At 41.5% G+C, this 17,561-nt stretch overlaps 1 protein-coding gene and 1 non-coding gene across 2 annotated transcripts in view; both read right to left on the bottom strand.

The window, feature by feature from the left end:
- LOC114218175 (phospholipid-transporting ATPase FetA-like) overlaps positions 1-17,561 on the bottom strand; it is an 87,446-nt gene that overhangs the window by 5,990 nt on the left and 63,895 nt on the right. The window contains exons 14-21 of the mRNA XM_088019222.1: positions 12,334-12,499; positions 9,060-9,248; positions 8,240-8,355; positions 5,295-5,459; positions 3,309-3,420; positions 1,807-1,912; positions 1,320-1,467; positions 585-768 (exon numbers count right to left, since the gene is read on the bottom strand). Of these exons, the coding sequence (XP_087875348.1) occupies positions 585-768; positions 1,320-1,467; positions 1,807-1,912; positions 3,309-3,420; positions 5,295-5,459; positions 8,240-8,355; positions 9,060-9,248; positions 12,334-12,499 (1,186 nt within the window). The remainder of the gene's footprint in view (positions 1-584; positions 769-1,319; positions 1,468-1,806; positions 1,913-3,308; positions 3,421-5,294; positions 5,460-8,239; positions 8,356-9,059; positions 9,249-12,333; positions 12,500-17,561) is intronic.
- On the bottom strand, positions 2,169-2,275 carry LOC114218281 (U6 spliceosomal RNA). Its single transcript, XR_003611159.1, has one exon. It is a non-coding gene; the product is annotated as a U6 spliceosomal RNA (small nuclear RNA).

The following is a 17,561-nucleotide window of genomic DNA, read 5'->3' as shown; positions in this document are numbered from 1 at the left end:
TCCAAAGCATTAGTAAGTTGGCTATTCTCCTCCAGCCAGGGGAGTCAGGGCAAGTTCTCATGAACACTGCCTCAGGGGAGAAGAGATCCTTACATTGTGCCTCATAGCTAATTCCCTGGTTGAGCAGTCCTGTCTTCTGCCTAACATTGCTCAGGCATACAGCCTTCAAAAAAGGAACAGACTATGACTCTTGCCCAGTGGTTGTTTATGTAGGCTTTGATACCATCTTGGAAAGATGGTATGGTAGTTGCATGGCCTGTTCTGTGAATATATGCATATGTTCTTATTCCTGTAAGAATAAGGCATATTTGTGTCTGTGTGTGTTAAGTGCATGAAGTTGAATATGTGTGTGTGTCTGCATAGGGACTGATGTATACAGGTGTAAATAAGTGGGAATGCAGGTATAGAGGAGCATGAATTAGGTTGTAAGTAGTACATTATATTGTACATTATAAATGTATAATACATATGATATGCAGGAGTGTGAACCAACAACACAGTGCCACCCAGGTTGGTTTTTGCCCATGGAGGAAGGAAAGGGCAAGCCTTTGGTTGGAGGTTACTGTCCCCCAACCCTCACATGCCTTTGATCATGCTGACGTCATTGGCCCCATCCCCGATGGCCAGTGTCACCACCTTCTTGTACCTCTTCACCAGCTCTACCACTTGGGCCTTCTGAAGGGGTGTCATTCGGCAGCAGATTACCCCCTTGCACATGCACGCTGTTCGCAGCAGTTCCAACTCCAGGTTCCCTTCTAGAGCATAGGCCTGCAGTACCAGGACACATCCACATTTCAGGTTGCCCCAAAAGGCTCTCAGGACAGGATCTTCCTAGGCCCTTCCCCATATCGATACTCTCCTGTACTACATAGGTCAGGCAGAGTGGCTCCCAGGTGCTCCACTCCTGAGGGAGGCTAAGTCCCCAAGTCAGTTCTAGGCATCCTCATATCTGATCCAGCCTCCAATGGGAAACTGGTCAGCCTCTCTCACTGGGTCAAATAAGTTAACTGGGCTATAAGGCCAAGTGACTTTTTAGAGGACCTGGTTCTGTTTGCTTTCCCTCTTCCCCTAACTGATAGGCCACATCGTAGTGAAGAATTTGGATAAGGAAGGAACATGCTCTTGGCTTCTCTTTCCTCATTATTCCTGCCTAGAGAAAGGTAGGGAGAAGTGTCTGTCAGGAAAGGGCACCAGAAGAGAGGGGAAAAAGGTGACTCATGAAATAGACAAGGGGTCTTAAAATTTCCCTGAAGCGGGCTGGACCTAGGAAAAAAATTCCTTGGGAGAAAAGAATAGAGTTGTAGCTCTGTGTTGCCCACCAGACTGTAGCCATTGATGATCAAGCCATAGTTGCCATTGGGTACCTCCTCAGGTACTCTGAAGGGCATATGGGGCTTCGTGGTGAGGTAAGTGTTTACTGGGTCTGATTCCAGTAGAGACTCAGGTTTCATCTTGACCCTTGCTGACCTGAAAGCCAAGAGTAGTAGTTAATGTCTGACTGAAAGCCCCAGAACTTAGGAAAGTAAAAGTGTCCCAGAATGAAAGCGGGCAAGGTAGATACAGAGCCTCTACAAAGCCCCAGCCAGGATCTCAAACTCGGCTGCCTCCTGAGAACTGCCATTGTCTCAGGTCCCTGACCGTCCACACACCACACTTCTCCAACTCCTTGAGCCGTAAAGCATCTTCCCAAAATTATCTCAAATATTTTAGGTTTTTTGTTTTCCCCTTCTCCGTTTCTTCTTTGTTCCTTCCAACAGTGTGGGGGTCATACTAAATGAAGAGCTGTGGCAGTTCTCCCATCTGTACCTGAGCTCTTGCCGAACAGTCTCATCATTCTTGCCTTCCACGATGAACATCCCATCCATTTCATCATCAAATATGTTGCAGGCATAGGCAATGTTTACAGCAGTCTCTGCAGGGAAGGGGGAACACTGGCGACATTTTGGCTGGGACAGGGTCTTTACAAAAGTGTATACATACATAGGCACTAATGATGGGCAGCAGAGCCCATTTGTCCACATTTGCCATGGATGCAGTCAAAGTATGTTTTCCATGAGTCAGTGGAGACCATATTCAAACACACAGGAATGGTCAGCCTAGTACAGACTTGTGAGTTACTTATCAATAACTAGGATCATTCTGGCTTAGTTTTTCTTTTTCTTTCATTTTTTAACAAGGAACACTTCATGAATTTGCCTGTCATCCTTGTGCAGGGGCCATGCTAACCTTCTCTGTATCATTCTAATTTTAGTATATGTGCCACTGAAGCCAGCACCATTCTGCCTTAGCCTTCCAACAGGGCCTTCCCCTATTTCCTACAACAATTCCACTCTGTATCCACTTCTCCAAACAGTCAGGATGTATTTCCCTGTGCCTGCTTTTATGCCAGATTTTATGGGGGACTGGGATATGTTTCGGTTATGGTCTTTTCTTTACATCAAGAACTCTGGAATTTGGACTAAATTCATACTAAGGAAAAAAAATTACAAAAATTAAATCCTGATCCCTCACTGCAAGTGGTATCAAAATTCAGAGGAGAGATTGCATAGAAAGTCATAGAAACTTTCTTGGGAAAAGACTCTGAAGGATGAGTAAGACTCGTTTAGGGGAAGGAAAAAAGATTTCAAATGGGTACACAACCCAAACAGAGACCCTAGAGTAGGAACTGGATTGTTTGGGACACTAAAGATAACGGTCACATCAGGATGCTCTATGTAGGTAGTTACAGATTATCAAGACCTCAGAGAGTGGAGTCTGACTTTACTACATAAAGTTTCTGAAGGTTTCTGAGCAGAGGAATAACATATAAAAGTAATATATTTTAGTAAGATTAAGCTGATGGTTGTAAGTAGGCTACACTGAAATCAATAAGGACAAGAGACAGCAATCAGAAGTTTTTTGCACAAGTACAATCAACAGGGGACAAAGGTTGAACTAGGGTGGTGGCGCAGTCAAGGGCATCTTCAGAAGACTTGGTGGGACATGGTGAGATAATGAGTCTTTGGGACAATAGAGAGGGTACAGTCAAAGGTACTTCCAAAGTTTTTAGCTTGTGGGTTCCTGGATGACAGGGGTCATGTCTGATTGAATCATCTCTGTGTCCCCACTGCCTAATACAGAATCCAGCATAAAGTATACTCTTAGAAAACTGTGTACAAGACTAGGAGTGAAGGTGTCCTGTAAGGACGTGACCTGGATTATAAGGTATTTGTTAAATAAATGGCTAAGAAAAAAAGAAGACACAAAATAAGAGAAATGGCTAAGGTGGACAGAAAAGAGGACTGGTCAAGTGAGGAGCTTCCCCTTACCTTGCTTATCTCCAGTTAAGACCCACATCTTAATTTTGGCTTTGTTCAGGGTGGTGATTGTCTCAGGTACACCGTCCTGCAGCTTGTCTTCTATGGCTGTGGCCCCTAACAGCTTTGAACAGAGAGAGCAGTGAGTGAGGAAAAGGCGGAATGTCACAGCATTTAGTGCTACCCAACAACTCAGCGGGCACCTCATCATCCTCTTTAGCAAGCTGGCTCTGTCCTGACATGAGGATCCAAATGGTATAAAATTCAGCACCCTCTGCCTCTCAACAGATGCAAGTTTTCAACCACATAAATCAAATTTAGACACAGAATGTTAGGGATCAAAGAGGGAAAAGACTTGCCCAAGTCATACATGAAGCCCTGTGCCACTTCTAAACCATCTGTTTCTCAACATACTTTCACTGCTCTTTTGCTTCACAGCACACTTCCTGGCTTTCCAGTGTTGACCATAGGGATGGGCACCAGGACTCAGTCTGAGGAACTGACAGATGGACAAACAATTGGCTGATTTCTGCTAGGCCTCCAGAAGGACAGATTAGAAATACTAACCACAGAACTGATGATGGAAGGAAATGTGTGACCTTTGGAATTTCTGTTTTCCCATTTGGTATCAGCAATTTCTCTTTTAATAGCAGAGCCAGCCTGTATCAGTCTGGTCAAAAACTTTGGGGTCATTCTTAACGTCTCTTTCTCTCATATCCTATAATCTAATATATTAGCAAATTCTGTTGGCTCTACCTTTAAAAAATGTACAGAATTTGATGACTCCTCACCACTTCCACTACTTCTATCTGGTCCAAGCCATCATCATCTCTCACTTGTACTATTACAACTATCTTCTAATTTGTCTCCCTGGGTCTGTCCTTGCTCCCCTCTAGTATAATCTCAACACAGCAGCCAGAGTGACTGTTCTAAAAGCCATCACATCAGGGTGCCTGGGTGGCTCAGTTGGGCGTCTGACTCTTGATTTTGGCTCAGGTCGTGATCTCAGGGTCCTGGGATCAAGCCCCATGTCTGGCTCTGCGCTCAGAGCAGAGTCTCCTTGTCCCTCTCCCTCTGCTCCTCCCCCTGCTCACACTCTCTCTCTCTCTCAGATAAATAAATAATAAACGAACAAGTAAGTCTTTTTAAAAAAAGCTATCACATCACTTCTTTGGTTGAATTCTTCAATGGCTTTCCATATCTCATTGTAAGTACTTATACTGGCCTATGAGGGCACTCTACTACTTCTCTGTCTCATGTCCTTTTATTCACTCCTCCTCACTTATACTGTATCAGCCACACTAGCTGACTTGCTGTTCAACTAACAAGTTAGGCTTATTCCTGTTTCAGGGCTTCCACTCATGCCATTCTCTCTGTCTGGAAAGCTAATTCCCCAGAGATCTGTTTGGCTTGCCACCTTCTTCAGGTTTCTGCTCAGACTAAGTGAAGACTAAGTACCCTGTATAAAATAGTAACTATACTCTGCCCTCTCCAAAACATTCATGCATATGCTGATAACTCCTTAGCTTTCTCCCTGGGTTTATTTTCTCCCATAGCACTTTCATTATCTAACATACTATATATGTTACTTTTTTGTCTGTTTTGTCTGCTGCTACATGCTCAGGGCTTAAAACATGCCTGGCACACAGAAGGCACTTAATAAATATGTTGAATGAATGAGTGAATATTTCCATCAATTAGTTCTGGATAATCTAATCTGTGTATTATTAAGATCCTCATTTTTCCCAGATTACTTAGCTTCTGTGAGCAGCTTTGGGATAAAATTTATAACTAGTACATTCCCCCCCCTGCCCCATGATTTATGGATTTCAAAGATCCGGGACATCCTGAATCAGCTTGGATTCCAGTATCTTGTATCCGGAGAGTCTGAACCTATTGATTTGCTGGAAGCCACTTTCAGAGACCTTGCTCTGCTCAGTCTGCTGACTGCCACCCCCAATCCTGCCCGCAATCTGTTCCTGGCTTCCTCACACTAACCATCAAGTCTTTTTCGATCTCTTCATAGACATCTGACATTTTATCTTCCCGATTTTCCAAAGACAGGCATGCTTCACTGTGCTTCTTGCTCCAGGCCTGGTAGAATGCATTATCCAATTCTCGGTAGGCCACCATGAGGGTGCGGAGGCCTTCAACAGCAAAATCCTGCAAGACATGTGTGTGCACTGAGTAGGCCTGGGCTGGGTGAGGGCTGAGTTTAGGAAAAAGCAGACTGACCCCACCAACCCATTTGCCTGCAAAATAGGATTTAATGATTAGTACCATGGGGCTAGTACCTAGCTTAACCACAAAACAACCATTGAGCTTTCTCAGCAAAATGTCCTAAAGGTGGCGCCAGCATAGCTGGGGGCAAAGTTTGAAAGTACTTCTGAAATATAGAAAGTTCTAGCTTTTACCTGTAGTTAGATAATTTGCTGTGTGACCCTGGGAAAAATCAAGGCTTCTAGATTTCTTTGTTGTAAAACTGGGATAATAATTCACTGCTTACAGAGAGGATAATGATGTCTGTAATATGAGAATGGAATACTAAAGTAAAAAGGAGTTGTTATAAAACATACTCAAAGGACTTACTATCTTTTACAACCATACATTCATTTTTTAAAAAAAGATTTTATTTATTTATTTGATAGAGAGATAGCAAGAGCAGGAACACAAGCAGGGGGAGCAGGAGAGGGAGAAGCAGGCTCCCCCGCTGAACAGGGAGACTGACCAGGACCCTAGGATCATGACCAGAGCCGAAGGCAGACACTTAACTGACTGAGCCACCCAGGCGCCCCATATATTCATTTTATTTTCCTCTTTCCCTGCCTTCCTTCAAGCATCCAACAGGCCCCTCAAAAGCACACACACTTGTATATTTGTCTACAGCTGATTGGCTCAGTTGATTAGCCACAGCCAACTGTGTTAATGAGGCACTGTGGAAATGCTCTCTGGATGAGTTAGCATTTTTTGCTCTGTGACCACCAGTATATCCCAACTAACCACAGTTAACTATCTTGTAAAGTATACTCTTGATCATAAGGAGATCTGAGTGAGAGTGTGTGTAGTTTAGGGCAGAACTCATATCCAACTGAAGATGAGTTAGAAGATTTTATGTCCTGAGAATTGCACATGAATAAAAATTCTACATGATCACTGTTATAGTGAGCTTCAAAATAATTCACTTTGGCATTATAAGAGCAAAGAGAAAAAGAATTTTATCATCCTGATATTCTGCTCTTAGTTCCCTGTGAAACTCCTCGGTGTTTGACATTAGTTGTCAGGTGAAATGAACATAAAACAATATATGTACGGAATGCCATCTCTTAAACCTCTGTACTATTAGCAGATGAAGCTATGAAAAGAAGCCTGAGAGAAGATCTCAGAGACTTCTTAGAAGGAAGAGATATGACAGAAACTGATCTTGCATAGGATATTAAACAAGGTTTAACACAGACAGATTCTTAATTCATTCAACAAATAATTTAGCAGTCTGTGGTTGAAGTTATTTCTTACTTACCCCTTACTTGTGTTTTTTTCTTTTCTATTGTGGTGAGCAAATCCTGACTGCTGCTTGTTTTTATATGACCTGTTTGCTGATTCCTGTCTTAGAGGGCCTGGAGCTGTGCTTTTGTAAGAGTTTTTGAATCTTGACTCCTGAGTATAAGCCTCACTCTTACAAGTTTATCATCTGTGGTTAATAGATTGTAGTGTAGTCAGGCTTTATTATGGGTGTCTGTTAAGGTGGGTAGCAGGACACAGGTCAAAAGATCTGAAACAATTTTATGACCCCCTTTGGAGCCAGCCTGTGGAAATGCTCTCTGAGAAGATACCCTAATTCATGTGTTCTGGAACGTTAAAAGGTAAGTTTTTCAGGGGTGCCTGGGTGGCTCAGTCGTTAAGGGTCTGTCTTTGGCTCAGGTCATGGTCCCAGGGTCCTGGGATCGAACCCCACTTCAGGCTCCCTGTTAGCGGGAAGCCTGCTTCTCCCTCTCCCACTCCCCCTGCTTGTGTTCCCTCTCTTGCTATGACTCTATATGTCAAATAAATAAATAAAATCTTAAAAAAAAAAAGATAAGTTTTTCAGACTAGCCCATAAAAAATACTGTGGCTTCTGGGAAACACTATAGGACATAAGAACTGTCCTGTGTGGGATACTTCATGGACTTTTTTTGAAAACCTGAAATATAATGTATAGATCATAAAATTCATACTTTTACAGTATACAAATCAGTGGTTAAAAAAATTATACCCTTAAAGTTGTGCATCCATCACTACTATCTAATTCCAGAACATTTTCATCACTCCCTAAGGAAACCCTGTACCCATTAGCAGTCATTCCCATTCTCTTTTCCCCTAGCCCTTGGCAACCACTAACCTACATGTTTCTACCGATTTGCTTATTCTGGGTATTTCATATAAATGAAATTATACAATATGTAGCCTTTTGTGACTGGCTTCTTTCACTTAATGTAATGTTTTCAAGGCTCATCTGCATGTATCAGTATGTCATTCCTTTTTGGGACTGAATAATATTTGTTGTTTAGATATACCACATTTTACCTATTCATCTATGCCATTCTTGATGGGCATTTGGGTTGTTGCTACTTTTTCACTATTATTGACAATGCTGCTATGAACATTTGTGTACAAGTTTTTGTGAGGATGTATATTTTCATTTCTCTTGGGAATATACCTAGGAGTGGAATTGCTAGGTGATATGATAGCTCTACGCTTAACTTCTTCAGGAACTGCCAGACCGTTTTCTAAAATGACTGCATCAGGGGGTTCCTGGGTGGCTCAATCCCTTAGACTGACTGCATCATTTTACATTTCTATCAGCAATGTATGAAGGTTACAGTGGACACAAAGACATATATGTGGATTCATAATCCATGTACAAAGAACCACCCACAGCTTCCCTCCCCTGCAACCTATACACTTACATCTAAATGTTCCATGGTCACATCTCTGAGGGACCTACAGGATGGATGGAGCCGCTGACAGAGGATGGTGTCTGCACCCTTGCAGAATAACATTACTCGATCTTCAGGTGTCCTCACTAAGGATACACAAATTGGGCAGAGTAACCATATAGGCTCATTGTTACAAGAACTTGTCTGGGCCACTGAGGGATGGCATGAGGCTGTTCCCGCGACATTTGTTTCCGATTCTTTTGGGGGCAAAGCACTCATTGAGTGGTCACAGAGGACAAATGATGCAGTTAGTAAAGGCTGGTGGGAGTGGGAAGAGACCTTATGCAACCAGTTCTTCCATGAGTTCAATCTCATCTTGGAAGACTCTGATGCAGAATCATATTAAGCTCCCCAAGTCCAAGTTCCAGACCAAGGCCCATACCTAGTAAGGACCAAGAATGAAGAATGACCTTCTTCCTCTTCAGTCTGAGGCTCAACCTAATTGAGAATAAGAGAGTATGAATTTCCCTTAATTGTCTGCCCCTATCTCTTACTCCAGGTTCAGGCTTTATGGGTTAATTCTCTATTCTTATCTTGGCTTTGGGAGTTCAGACAAGACACTATCCAGGAACACTAAAGAAGTATATGGTAGCAAGCTCCCAAAGAGAAAATATACAGGGTATGTGAGGGAGAAAGTAGGAATGGCTATGTATTGTATTTGAGGTATGATACCTTTGAGAAGGCATGTGAGTGGGAGAACACATTTGTGTGTATATAAAAGAGAAAGTCAATGTGTGAATGTGTATGAAAGACAAATAAGGGGAGAGGACTGACTAAGAGGGGCACCTACCAATAACAGACATTCTCTTGCGTACATTGTTGAAGTCCAAAATAGCCAGCAGTTGGTAGACTTTGGTCTCACCCATTTCAACTACCATGATCGTCTCAGATGTGCGGGAACGGAACACAAAGCCAAAGTTCCTGGCAGCAGTGACAAGGGCACCTTCATCTGGGGACTGAGCCTGGTACATCAGCTTACCTGGCAGGAGAGAGGGGCCCACAGAGATGTGCAGCTGAAGTCAACCCAGCTTATATAAAGATAGACCCCAAGAGGGAACATTTTTCTTCAAACTTCCTCACAAGTTTGGCTCTAAAAAGCTAGGTTGCATACAGGTCAGTTTTTTTTTTTCCTTTCCAATATTTCCAACTGATTTCACAGACCTGAGTTAGTATTATAGAGGAACATGGTACAGGCAATATACACAAATGAACAAAACATAGTTCACTCTCTGATTTTGGTGGGTAAAGGGTCAGAGGGCTTGTTAAAAATGCAGGTTCCTGGGCCCTACTCAAACTTACTGAATCCAGAATCACAAAATACTGGAGGAGGGCTCAGGAAATTGAATTTTTAACAAATCTCCTGGGTGAGTTTCAAGCAGGTTGTTCTGGGTAAACTGCTCCTATATAAGACCGGCTATACTTTTTTTTTTTTTTAAGATTTTATTTATTTATTTGACAGAGACACAGCAAGAGAGGGAACACAGGCAGGCAGAGTGGGAGAGGCTGAAGCAGGCTTCCCGCGGAGCAGGGAGCCCGATGCGGAGCTCGATCCCAGGACCCTGGGATCATGATCTGAGCTGAAGGCAGATGCTTAACGACTGAGCCACCCAGGCGCCCCAAGACTGGCTATACTTTGATGAACACTCATATAAGGTAGGACAATAAGGGTAGGACATATAGAATAGGATAATAGGATTGATGATAATAAGACTGATGATTTAATAAACAATTAAAAATATATATATATATAAGTGAATATTGTCACCTTTGAAACTCTCATCCTGGGAAGCTAAGTGATTCACTCTGTTGAATCAGTCTGTCAATCTTATATTACTCAAGACATTTCTGTAACTCCTCTTGAATTTTTTTTACAGCAGAGTGAAATAAAATTTATTCTTTCCCATTTTGCCATTATAAGGTAATTTTAACTCATAGTTTTCAGTGTCCACTATTGAAAAAATACTTTCCTAGATTGTGAAGAAACACTTCAGAAAGTTAACAACAAAAACCTTTGAGGGGCATCTGGGTGGCTCGGTCCGTTAACCATCTGCCTTTGGCTCAGGTCATAATCTCAGGGTCCTGGGACTGAGCCCCGCGTTGGGCTCCCTGCTCAGTGTGGAGTCTGCTTCTCCCTCTCCCTCTGCCCCCTCCCTGCTTGTGTGCCCACGCTCTGTCTCTCAAATAAATAAAATCTTAAAAAAAGAAAAACCTTGAATTCACTCCTCAGTTGTGACATCTATTATTTTTTTCTCATCACGAACTACTGTATTCTAATAACTGCTTCAAATTATTTTGGTCATAAAGAGAATGGAACAAAAAACTGCACTGATGAATGCAAACACCATAGCACTGAAAAATGCATAACTCCTCTTTTACAATATCACCATAACCTGAGGTATATTTTGGATTATTTCTCTTCAGAAGGTCAATTTGATTTTTAAAAAGAATTATGCATCATCAGAGTCTTACACTTGTTAATAAGGCACATGGGACATATAATTTTAGGTCAGATATAAGATGTATCTTTAGGACAGTAAGACTATTTTCTTGTTTCCTACCTTGTCACTTAAGGCAATAAACAAAGACAATTCCAAATATGCTTCAAATAATAGCAACTTATTAGAATGTCAGCTCTGGAGACACCTGTGGTGGCGTAGGATCTCATGGCACCAGGAGACATGAGATTTGGGTTCTTTTTATTATTTTTATTATTATTATTATTATTATTTTTGTGGTGGGCAGCAAAGTAAAGTTTGGTGAAAGTAATACAAAGCTCCTGAAGAGGGAGGGGACCTGAGATGGGTTCTTATCTCTGCCTTCTTAACTATAAGATTTTAGGCAAGTCATTTAATCTCTTTTAGCTTCAGTTTCCCTTTCTATAAAACTGGAGTCATTTTTCTTGTTCTGCTTACTTAAGAGGGCTGTTGTGAAGATTGTGGGAGATGATATAAATGTAAGCAATTTGGGGCGCCTGGGTGGCTCAGTCAGTTAAGCGGCTGCCTTTGGCTCAGGTTGTGATCTTGGGGTCTTGAGATGGAGCCCCACGTCTGGCTCCCTGCTCAGCGGGGAGTCTGCTTCTCCCTCTCCCTCTGACCCTCCCCTGTCCACATGCTCTCACTCTCTCTCAAATGAATAAATTTTTAAAAATCTTAAAAAAAAAAAGCAAGCAATTTGTAAAACTGTAAAGTGATATACAAATACAAGGTGCTACTAAGGGTAGTAGTATTATATTATATTAAAGTATTTTAATATTTGAAACTCTCATCCTGGGAAGCTAAGTGATTCACTCTGAATTTAATACTACAAATATTTGAAAATAGTAGTAGTATTAAATTAAATTACATTAATTTTAAAGCATATGATTTATTTGGTTGCCTAAACTCTTGTTTGTTACCAAAAAAAAAAAACAAACCTTCTTAATATTTTTTTAAAGTAGGCTCCATGCCTAGTGTGGAGCCCAATGTGGGGCCTGAACCCATGACCCTGAGATCAATACCAGAGCTGAGACCAAGAATCAGATGCTCAACCGACTGAGCCACCCAAATGGTCCAAAAGCCTTCTTAGTTTTTAATGTCATTTCTCATTCATTGTTTCTAAAAGAGGTTTAAGTAAATTCATGGATGTCATAGTCATATTTGGTTACGAAAGAAACTAGGATATGTGGGGATACCATGAAATTGTGAAGCAACAAGAGGACAACTCAACTCATCCTTCAGGAAGTCTTGTCAGAGATAATGGGGCTGATCTTGGGGATAATTCAGATAGACTCTGCGACCAAACATTGCTGAATCTCAGGATCAGAAGCCCCCTAGATAGCATCAAGTTTGACCCCTTTCCAATGACTGAATCTTCTTTAAGACTAAGAGGTTGTCTTCTACTTGAGTAGCTCCAGTGACTATTCATCACACAGGATACTTGCCTATCCATCCCACTGCTGGACAACGCTCCCTATTAGAAAGCTCTTAGATTAAGCCATTACAAATGATACCAAACCAACCCCATCTGTAGCCATCCTAGATTCTATGACATATTCTCGGTCAATGAGTCCTCGGGCCCCTCCTCACCTTCCACTTTCTCTTCTGACATCACAGTATGACACAATGAGAGTGAGAGGAAAAACAAGTGCACCCAGCGATCTCCCTTTTTCACTGCTTCTACCAAAGTCTTGTCATAAAATGAAAACTTAGGATCAGCCAGTTTGTTGTAGGAGAAGTCGACCTTTTCTGTTTCCTGGAACATATAAGCCAGAACAAACTTCTCAGTGGCAGCCTGACACTTTAAAGAAGGTCTATTTGGGGACAACTTCTGGAATGTGATGAGAACTCTTAAGAGGAGGATGGGAAGAGAAAATCAAGATAAATGGAGGAGACTCTGGCTGGTTTCTAAGGCCTTTGTAGCTCTGGACCATCCATTCACTTGGGCCAGAAAAGATCTATCCCACAGGAGACATGCTGAACACTGTCTGGCAGACCCTTCTTGCCCCCTTTCTTCCCCAGCTACCCTGAATGACCAATGGCCATTTTCAGGCTCTACTCTTCCAAGTCCCAAATCCATGGTAATCAAACCTGAGGATATGAGGGGGTAATTGCTCCATAATAGTAAATGGTGTCTGGAAAAAATTTTGTCTCTGGCTATCCTCTGTCTGATTTGGGGGCTGGGAAGGGAACTGAGCCCTAAGTACAGTGATATCACTGTGTTGGACTACTTCTATTTAACCCCACAGGTGGCTAGAGAGGAAAACTGCAAGATAGAGGCACGGGTGTATAACAAGGAAGCTTCAGTACATACCTGTTGATCACAGACTTAATTTTAAGCCATTTTACTTGACCTGTCAGCATACCTGGTTCCTTCCTGCCTCTACCCTTCATGGACCTAATATTCACTAACATTTTCCTGGCTCCTTTAGATATTGACTCTAATTCTCCATTTCAGCCAGGTTTTTTTTTTTTTTTTAAAGATTTTATTTATTTATTTGAGAGAGAGAGAATGAGAGATAGAGAGCACGAGAGGGAAGAGGGTCAGAGGGAGAAGCAGACTCCCCGCTGAGTAGGGAGCCCGATGTGGGACTCGATCCCGGGACTCCAGGATCATGACCTGAGCCGAAGGCAGTCGCTTAACCAACTGAGCCACCCAGGCGCCCCTCAGCCAGGTTTTTAGTGACCATCTTGGGTAAAGATGACTCAATTTGGCCCTGAGACTCTATTGTCCCCATTCTGGAGTGTCATGTTAATAACAGACTTCTCCAATCCATACCAGAACTCTCAAGGATATTTCTCCAGCTCTTTGTAGTTGTGGTGCTACCTGTGCTGGGTCCCGGTATGTCAAGTATAGATATAACTCTCCTGGTTGGTGCTATGTCCAGAAAAGGTAAGTTTGTAGTGAGTTATATTGGATCTTTTCTTTTTTTTTTTTTAAGATTTTATTTATTTACTTGAGAGAGAGAGTGAGAGAGAAAAGGAGCAGGAGGAGAAGGAGAAGCAGACTCCCCGCTGAGTGGAGAGCCCAATGCAGGGCTTGATCCTGGGACTCTGGGATCGTGACCTGAGCCAAAGGTAGATGCTTAACTGACTGAGCTACCCAGGTGCCCCTATATTGGCTATTTTCTATATCCTATCTAGAAGGCGTTTTGTCATAGCAGTGAGGAAGTATGGTTAGGTCCAGAACCAGGCCCCAGACCTGGCCAACCACAGACTCATGGGCTCTGGAAAGTTTGTGGGTTCAGTAATTTAAGAGAATTCATTATGTAGCATCTCCTGAGGCTTTTCTAGAACTGGGCTCTTACACTGGCACACTCTTTGAAACTGGAAGCTGGTGAGTGATGAGAGAAAAGTTGGAGAGGTAGGCATGAGGTAGATCCTGTGTTACCATCTTTTTTTTTTTCAAAGATACTTGAAATATGTTTAATAATAAAAGGCCACCAACATTCTCTTTTTATTTTTATTTGCATTTATTCTGCAGAATTTACTCCCAGGCCATAAGTTTTTCTTTAGTTTCTTCTGGGATATCTTTTTCTTCTGTGCAACCTCCTCTTCTGGTTTAGGAACAATCTGCTCTTTTTCAGTAAGGATCATCTCAATGTGACAGGGAGAGCTCATGTATGGGTTAATCCAACCATGAGCCCTGTACGTTCTACGCCACATCTTGGAGGCTTTGTTCACCTGGATGTGCTCAATGACCAGATAATCAACATCTAAACCCTTAAGTTCAGCATTACTCTCTGCATTTTTAAGCATGTGCAGTAAAAATTCAGCACTCTTCTTGGGCCACTGACCCTGTGTCCAGCCCCACTGTTTGGCCTGGGCACACCGACCAACTCCACCATTGTAGCGATGGAATGGCACACACTGCTTCTGTAAAGTGATGTCTTTCAGATACATGGTGGCTTTTCGGATATGCAAACTCTTGATGGCCTGGGCAGTTTCACATGTGTACTTTTTTTTTTTAACAACTTCTTATCAATTCCTTTTATAAAATCTTTTATAATTTTCATCTTTACAGTCATCTGCCATCCCTTCATTGTATCAACCCTTATTTTGTACATATATAAGTCTTTCTTCCTTTAAAATTTTAGCAGGCACTTTCTTCTAACAGACCAAAATATGCCCAAAAGCTACTGTGTGGCACTGATCTATGCACTAGCCTGATCATATTTGATCATATTCTGTTTTTTTTTGTTTTTATCTTTTTCTTTTTCCTTTTTTTTTTCTCTCTTCTTTCTTTCCCTTTCTTGTCCCCTGGTTTCAGGTCTTTTCTGATTTGTATAGAGTATATTTGCTGGAGACATTGTTAACCTGTTAGCATTCTGTTCTCTCATTCATCAGTTCTCCTCCGGACAAAATGACAAGACGAAAAAAATCACCTCAGCAAAAAGAACAAAAGGTAGTACCATCTGCCAGGGACCTACTCAATACTGACATTAGTACGATGTCGGACCTAGAGTTCAGAATCATGACTTTAAAGATACTAGCTGGGCTTGAAAAAAGCGTGGAAGTTATTAGAGAAACACTTTCTGGAGAAATAAAAGAACTAAAATCTAACCAAGTCGAAATCAAAAAGGCTATTAATGAGGTGCAATAAAAAATGGGGGCACTAACTGCTAGGATAAATGAGGCAGAAGAAAGAATCAGCGATATAGAAGACCAAATGATGGAAAATAAAGAGGCTGAGAGAAAGAGAGAGAAACAACTACATATCACGAGGGCAGAATTCAAGAGATAAGCGATACGATAAGATGAAACAACATTAGAATAATTGGGATCCCAGTAGAAGAAGAAAGAGAGAGAGGGGCAGAAGGTATATTGGAGCAAATTATAGCAGAGAACTTCAGTAATGTGGGCAAGGAAACAGGTATCAAAATCCAGGAGGCACAGAGAACCCCTCTCAAAATCAATAAAAATAGGTCAACACCCCGACATCTAATAGTAAAACTTATGAGTCTCAGAGACAAAGAGAAAATCCTGAAAGCAGCTCGGGAGAAGAGATATGTAACCTACAATGGTAGAAACATTAGATTGGCAACAGACCTATCCACAGAGACCTGGCAGGCCAGAAAGGACTGGCATGATATCTTCAGAATACTAAACGAGAAAAATATGCAGCCAAGAATACTATATCCAGCTAGGCTATCATTGAAAATAGAAGGAGAGATAAAAAGCTTCCAGGACAAACAAAAACTAAAGGAATTTGCAAACACAAAACCAGCCCTACAAGAAATAGTGAAAGAGGTCCTTCACATGTGTTCTTAATGTGAACACAAAGATCTGAACCTCTTGATTTACATGATTTCGTAGGGTTTTCTGGGTCAAGCTAATAGCGAACCATTTTCAGAGGTCACCTCAGGCCTCTTAGGGGCAGAGAGCCCTGCGTTACTATCTTATATGCAATAGGGAGTCATAGCAATTTTTTTGCTGGAAGTGATGTGTAATTAGATATGTGTCAGAGAAAGTCCTCTGGTAGCAGCAGAATATACTAGAACTAGCAAGATGAGAAGCACAGAGACCTGTTAGGAGGCTATTCAGTAATTCATAAGAGAAATGATGTAGTGACAATAAATATTAAATTAAGGGAATGGTTTGAAAATATAGGGAGCTAGAATTGATACATGATATGAGAGGTGACAGAGGGAAAGAGTTAAGAATAATTTTATATTTCCTAACTGGGGTCCTGGATAGATGGTAAGATCATTCACTGAGATAGGATACCTGTCAGGAGGAAGTTTTTAACTGGCTGAATTGGAGATACTTGAAGGACTTACAGGTAGTAATGAAAGCAGGCATATATAGTTTTGAGTAAGAGATCTGAGCTATTTTCTAATCTCCCCTTCCAGACAAGTAATGTTTGAGAACATTAGACCTGGCTGCATACAGGAGTGAGGCAGGGCAGGCTTGGAGCTGCAGTACAGCATTATCTGAGAGGCAGCATTCATGGAAAATTCTGAAACCAAAAGCCAAACAAGCAGTTAAGTAAGGGTGAAAGGCAAATCCAGGTACTAGACAATAGGATGGAAACTGGGGATTATCAGGTGAGAGGAAGGGGATTCAGAATGGAGGGTAGAGGTGGTAACTGAGGAAACTCCTTGAGATGCTATGACATAGCCATAGATAGTTTTCATAACATATCTTTATTCTTGGCCATGGCTGGGAGGGAACTACAAAGGATTCCTTGGATAGATGGATTTGGAGGTCATCAGTAAGTAGGTGGTAGTTAAAGCTATGTAAATACATGAGATTATTCAGGGAGACTATACAGATGGGGAAGAGGTTCAGTAAGAGAGCCTTGGAGAACATCAGCCCCTATGGCCAAGTTGATGAGAAAAAGCAATTAGACAGAAAGAAAAAACAAGAAGAGAGTTATTTAAAAGAAACCAACAGACAAGAAAACTTTAAGAAAAAGTGGAGTTTATGTGTTAAAATCTGCAGAGAAGTTGGGTAAGGACTTAAGAGCAAATAGTCATTAGTGACCTTGGCTAGGATAGTTTCAGTGGATATGATAGGACAGAGTCTGATTACAGAGAGTTGATTGAAGAATGAAAGAAAGTTGAGGAGTTAGAGACCTCTGTAATTGCCTGTTTACTTATATGTCTGCCAATTCTTTGAAGGGAGGGACATGTCTCTTTTGTTTTTCTCCAACCTTTAGCATTTACTCAAAATCTGACATATGGTTGATACTCAGTATTTTGGACTGATGGAGACAGATAATGGTTAGAGGGTAATGCAAGAATGGTTCTAAGTGCTTTTAAAAAAATAAAAATAAAAATAAAATATAAAAATTTATTATTAGTGGTTACCTCTGG

This window comes from Eumetopias jubatus, unplaced genomic scaffold (genome assembly GCF_037043125.1).
Source record: "Eumetopias jubatus isolate StellerSeaLion01/CBP00866 unplaced genomic scaffold, mEumJub1_p1.0 scaffold_15, whole genome shotgun sequence".
Classification (NCBI taxonomy): Eukaryota; Metazoa; Chordata; class Mammalia; order Carnivora; family Otariidae; genus Eumetopias; species Eumetopias jubatus.
Note: the sequence above shows the minus strand (reverse complement) of the source record. Positions and strands in the feature narration are given on the sequence as shown.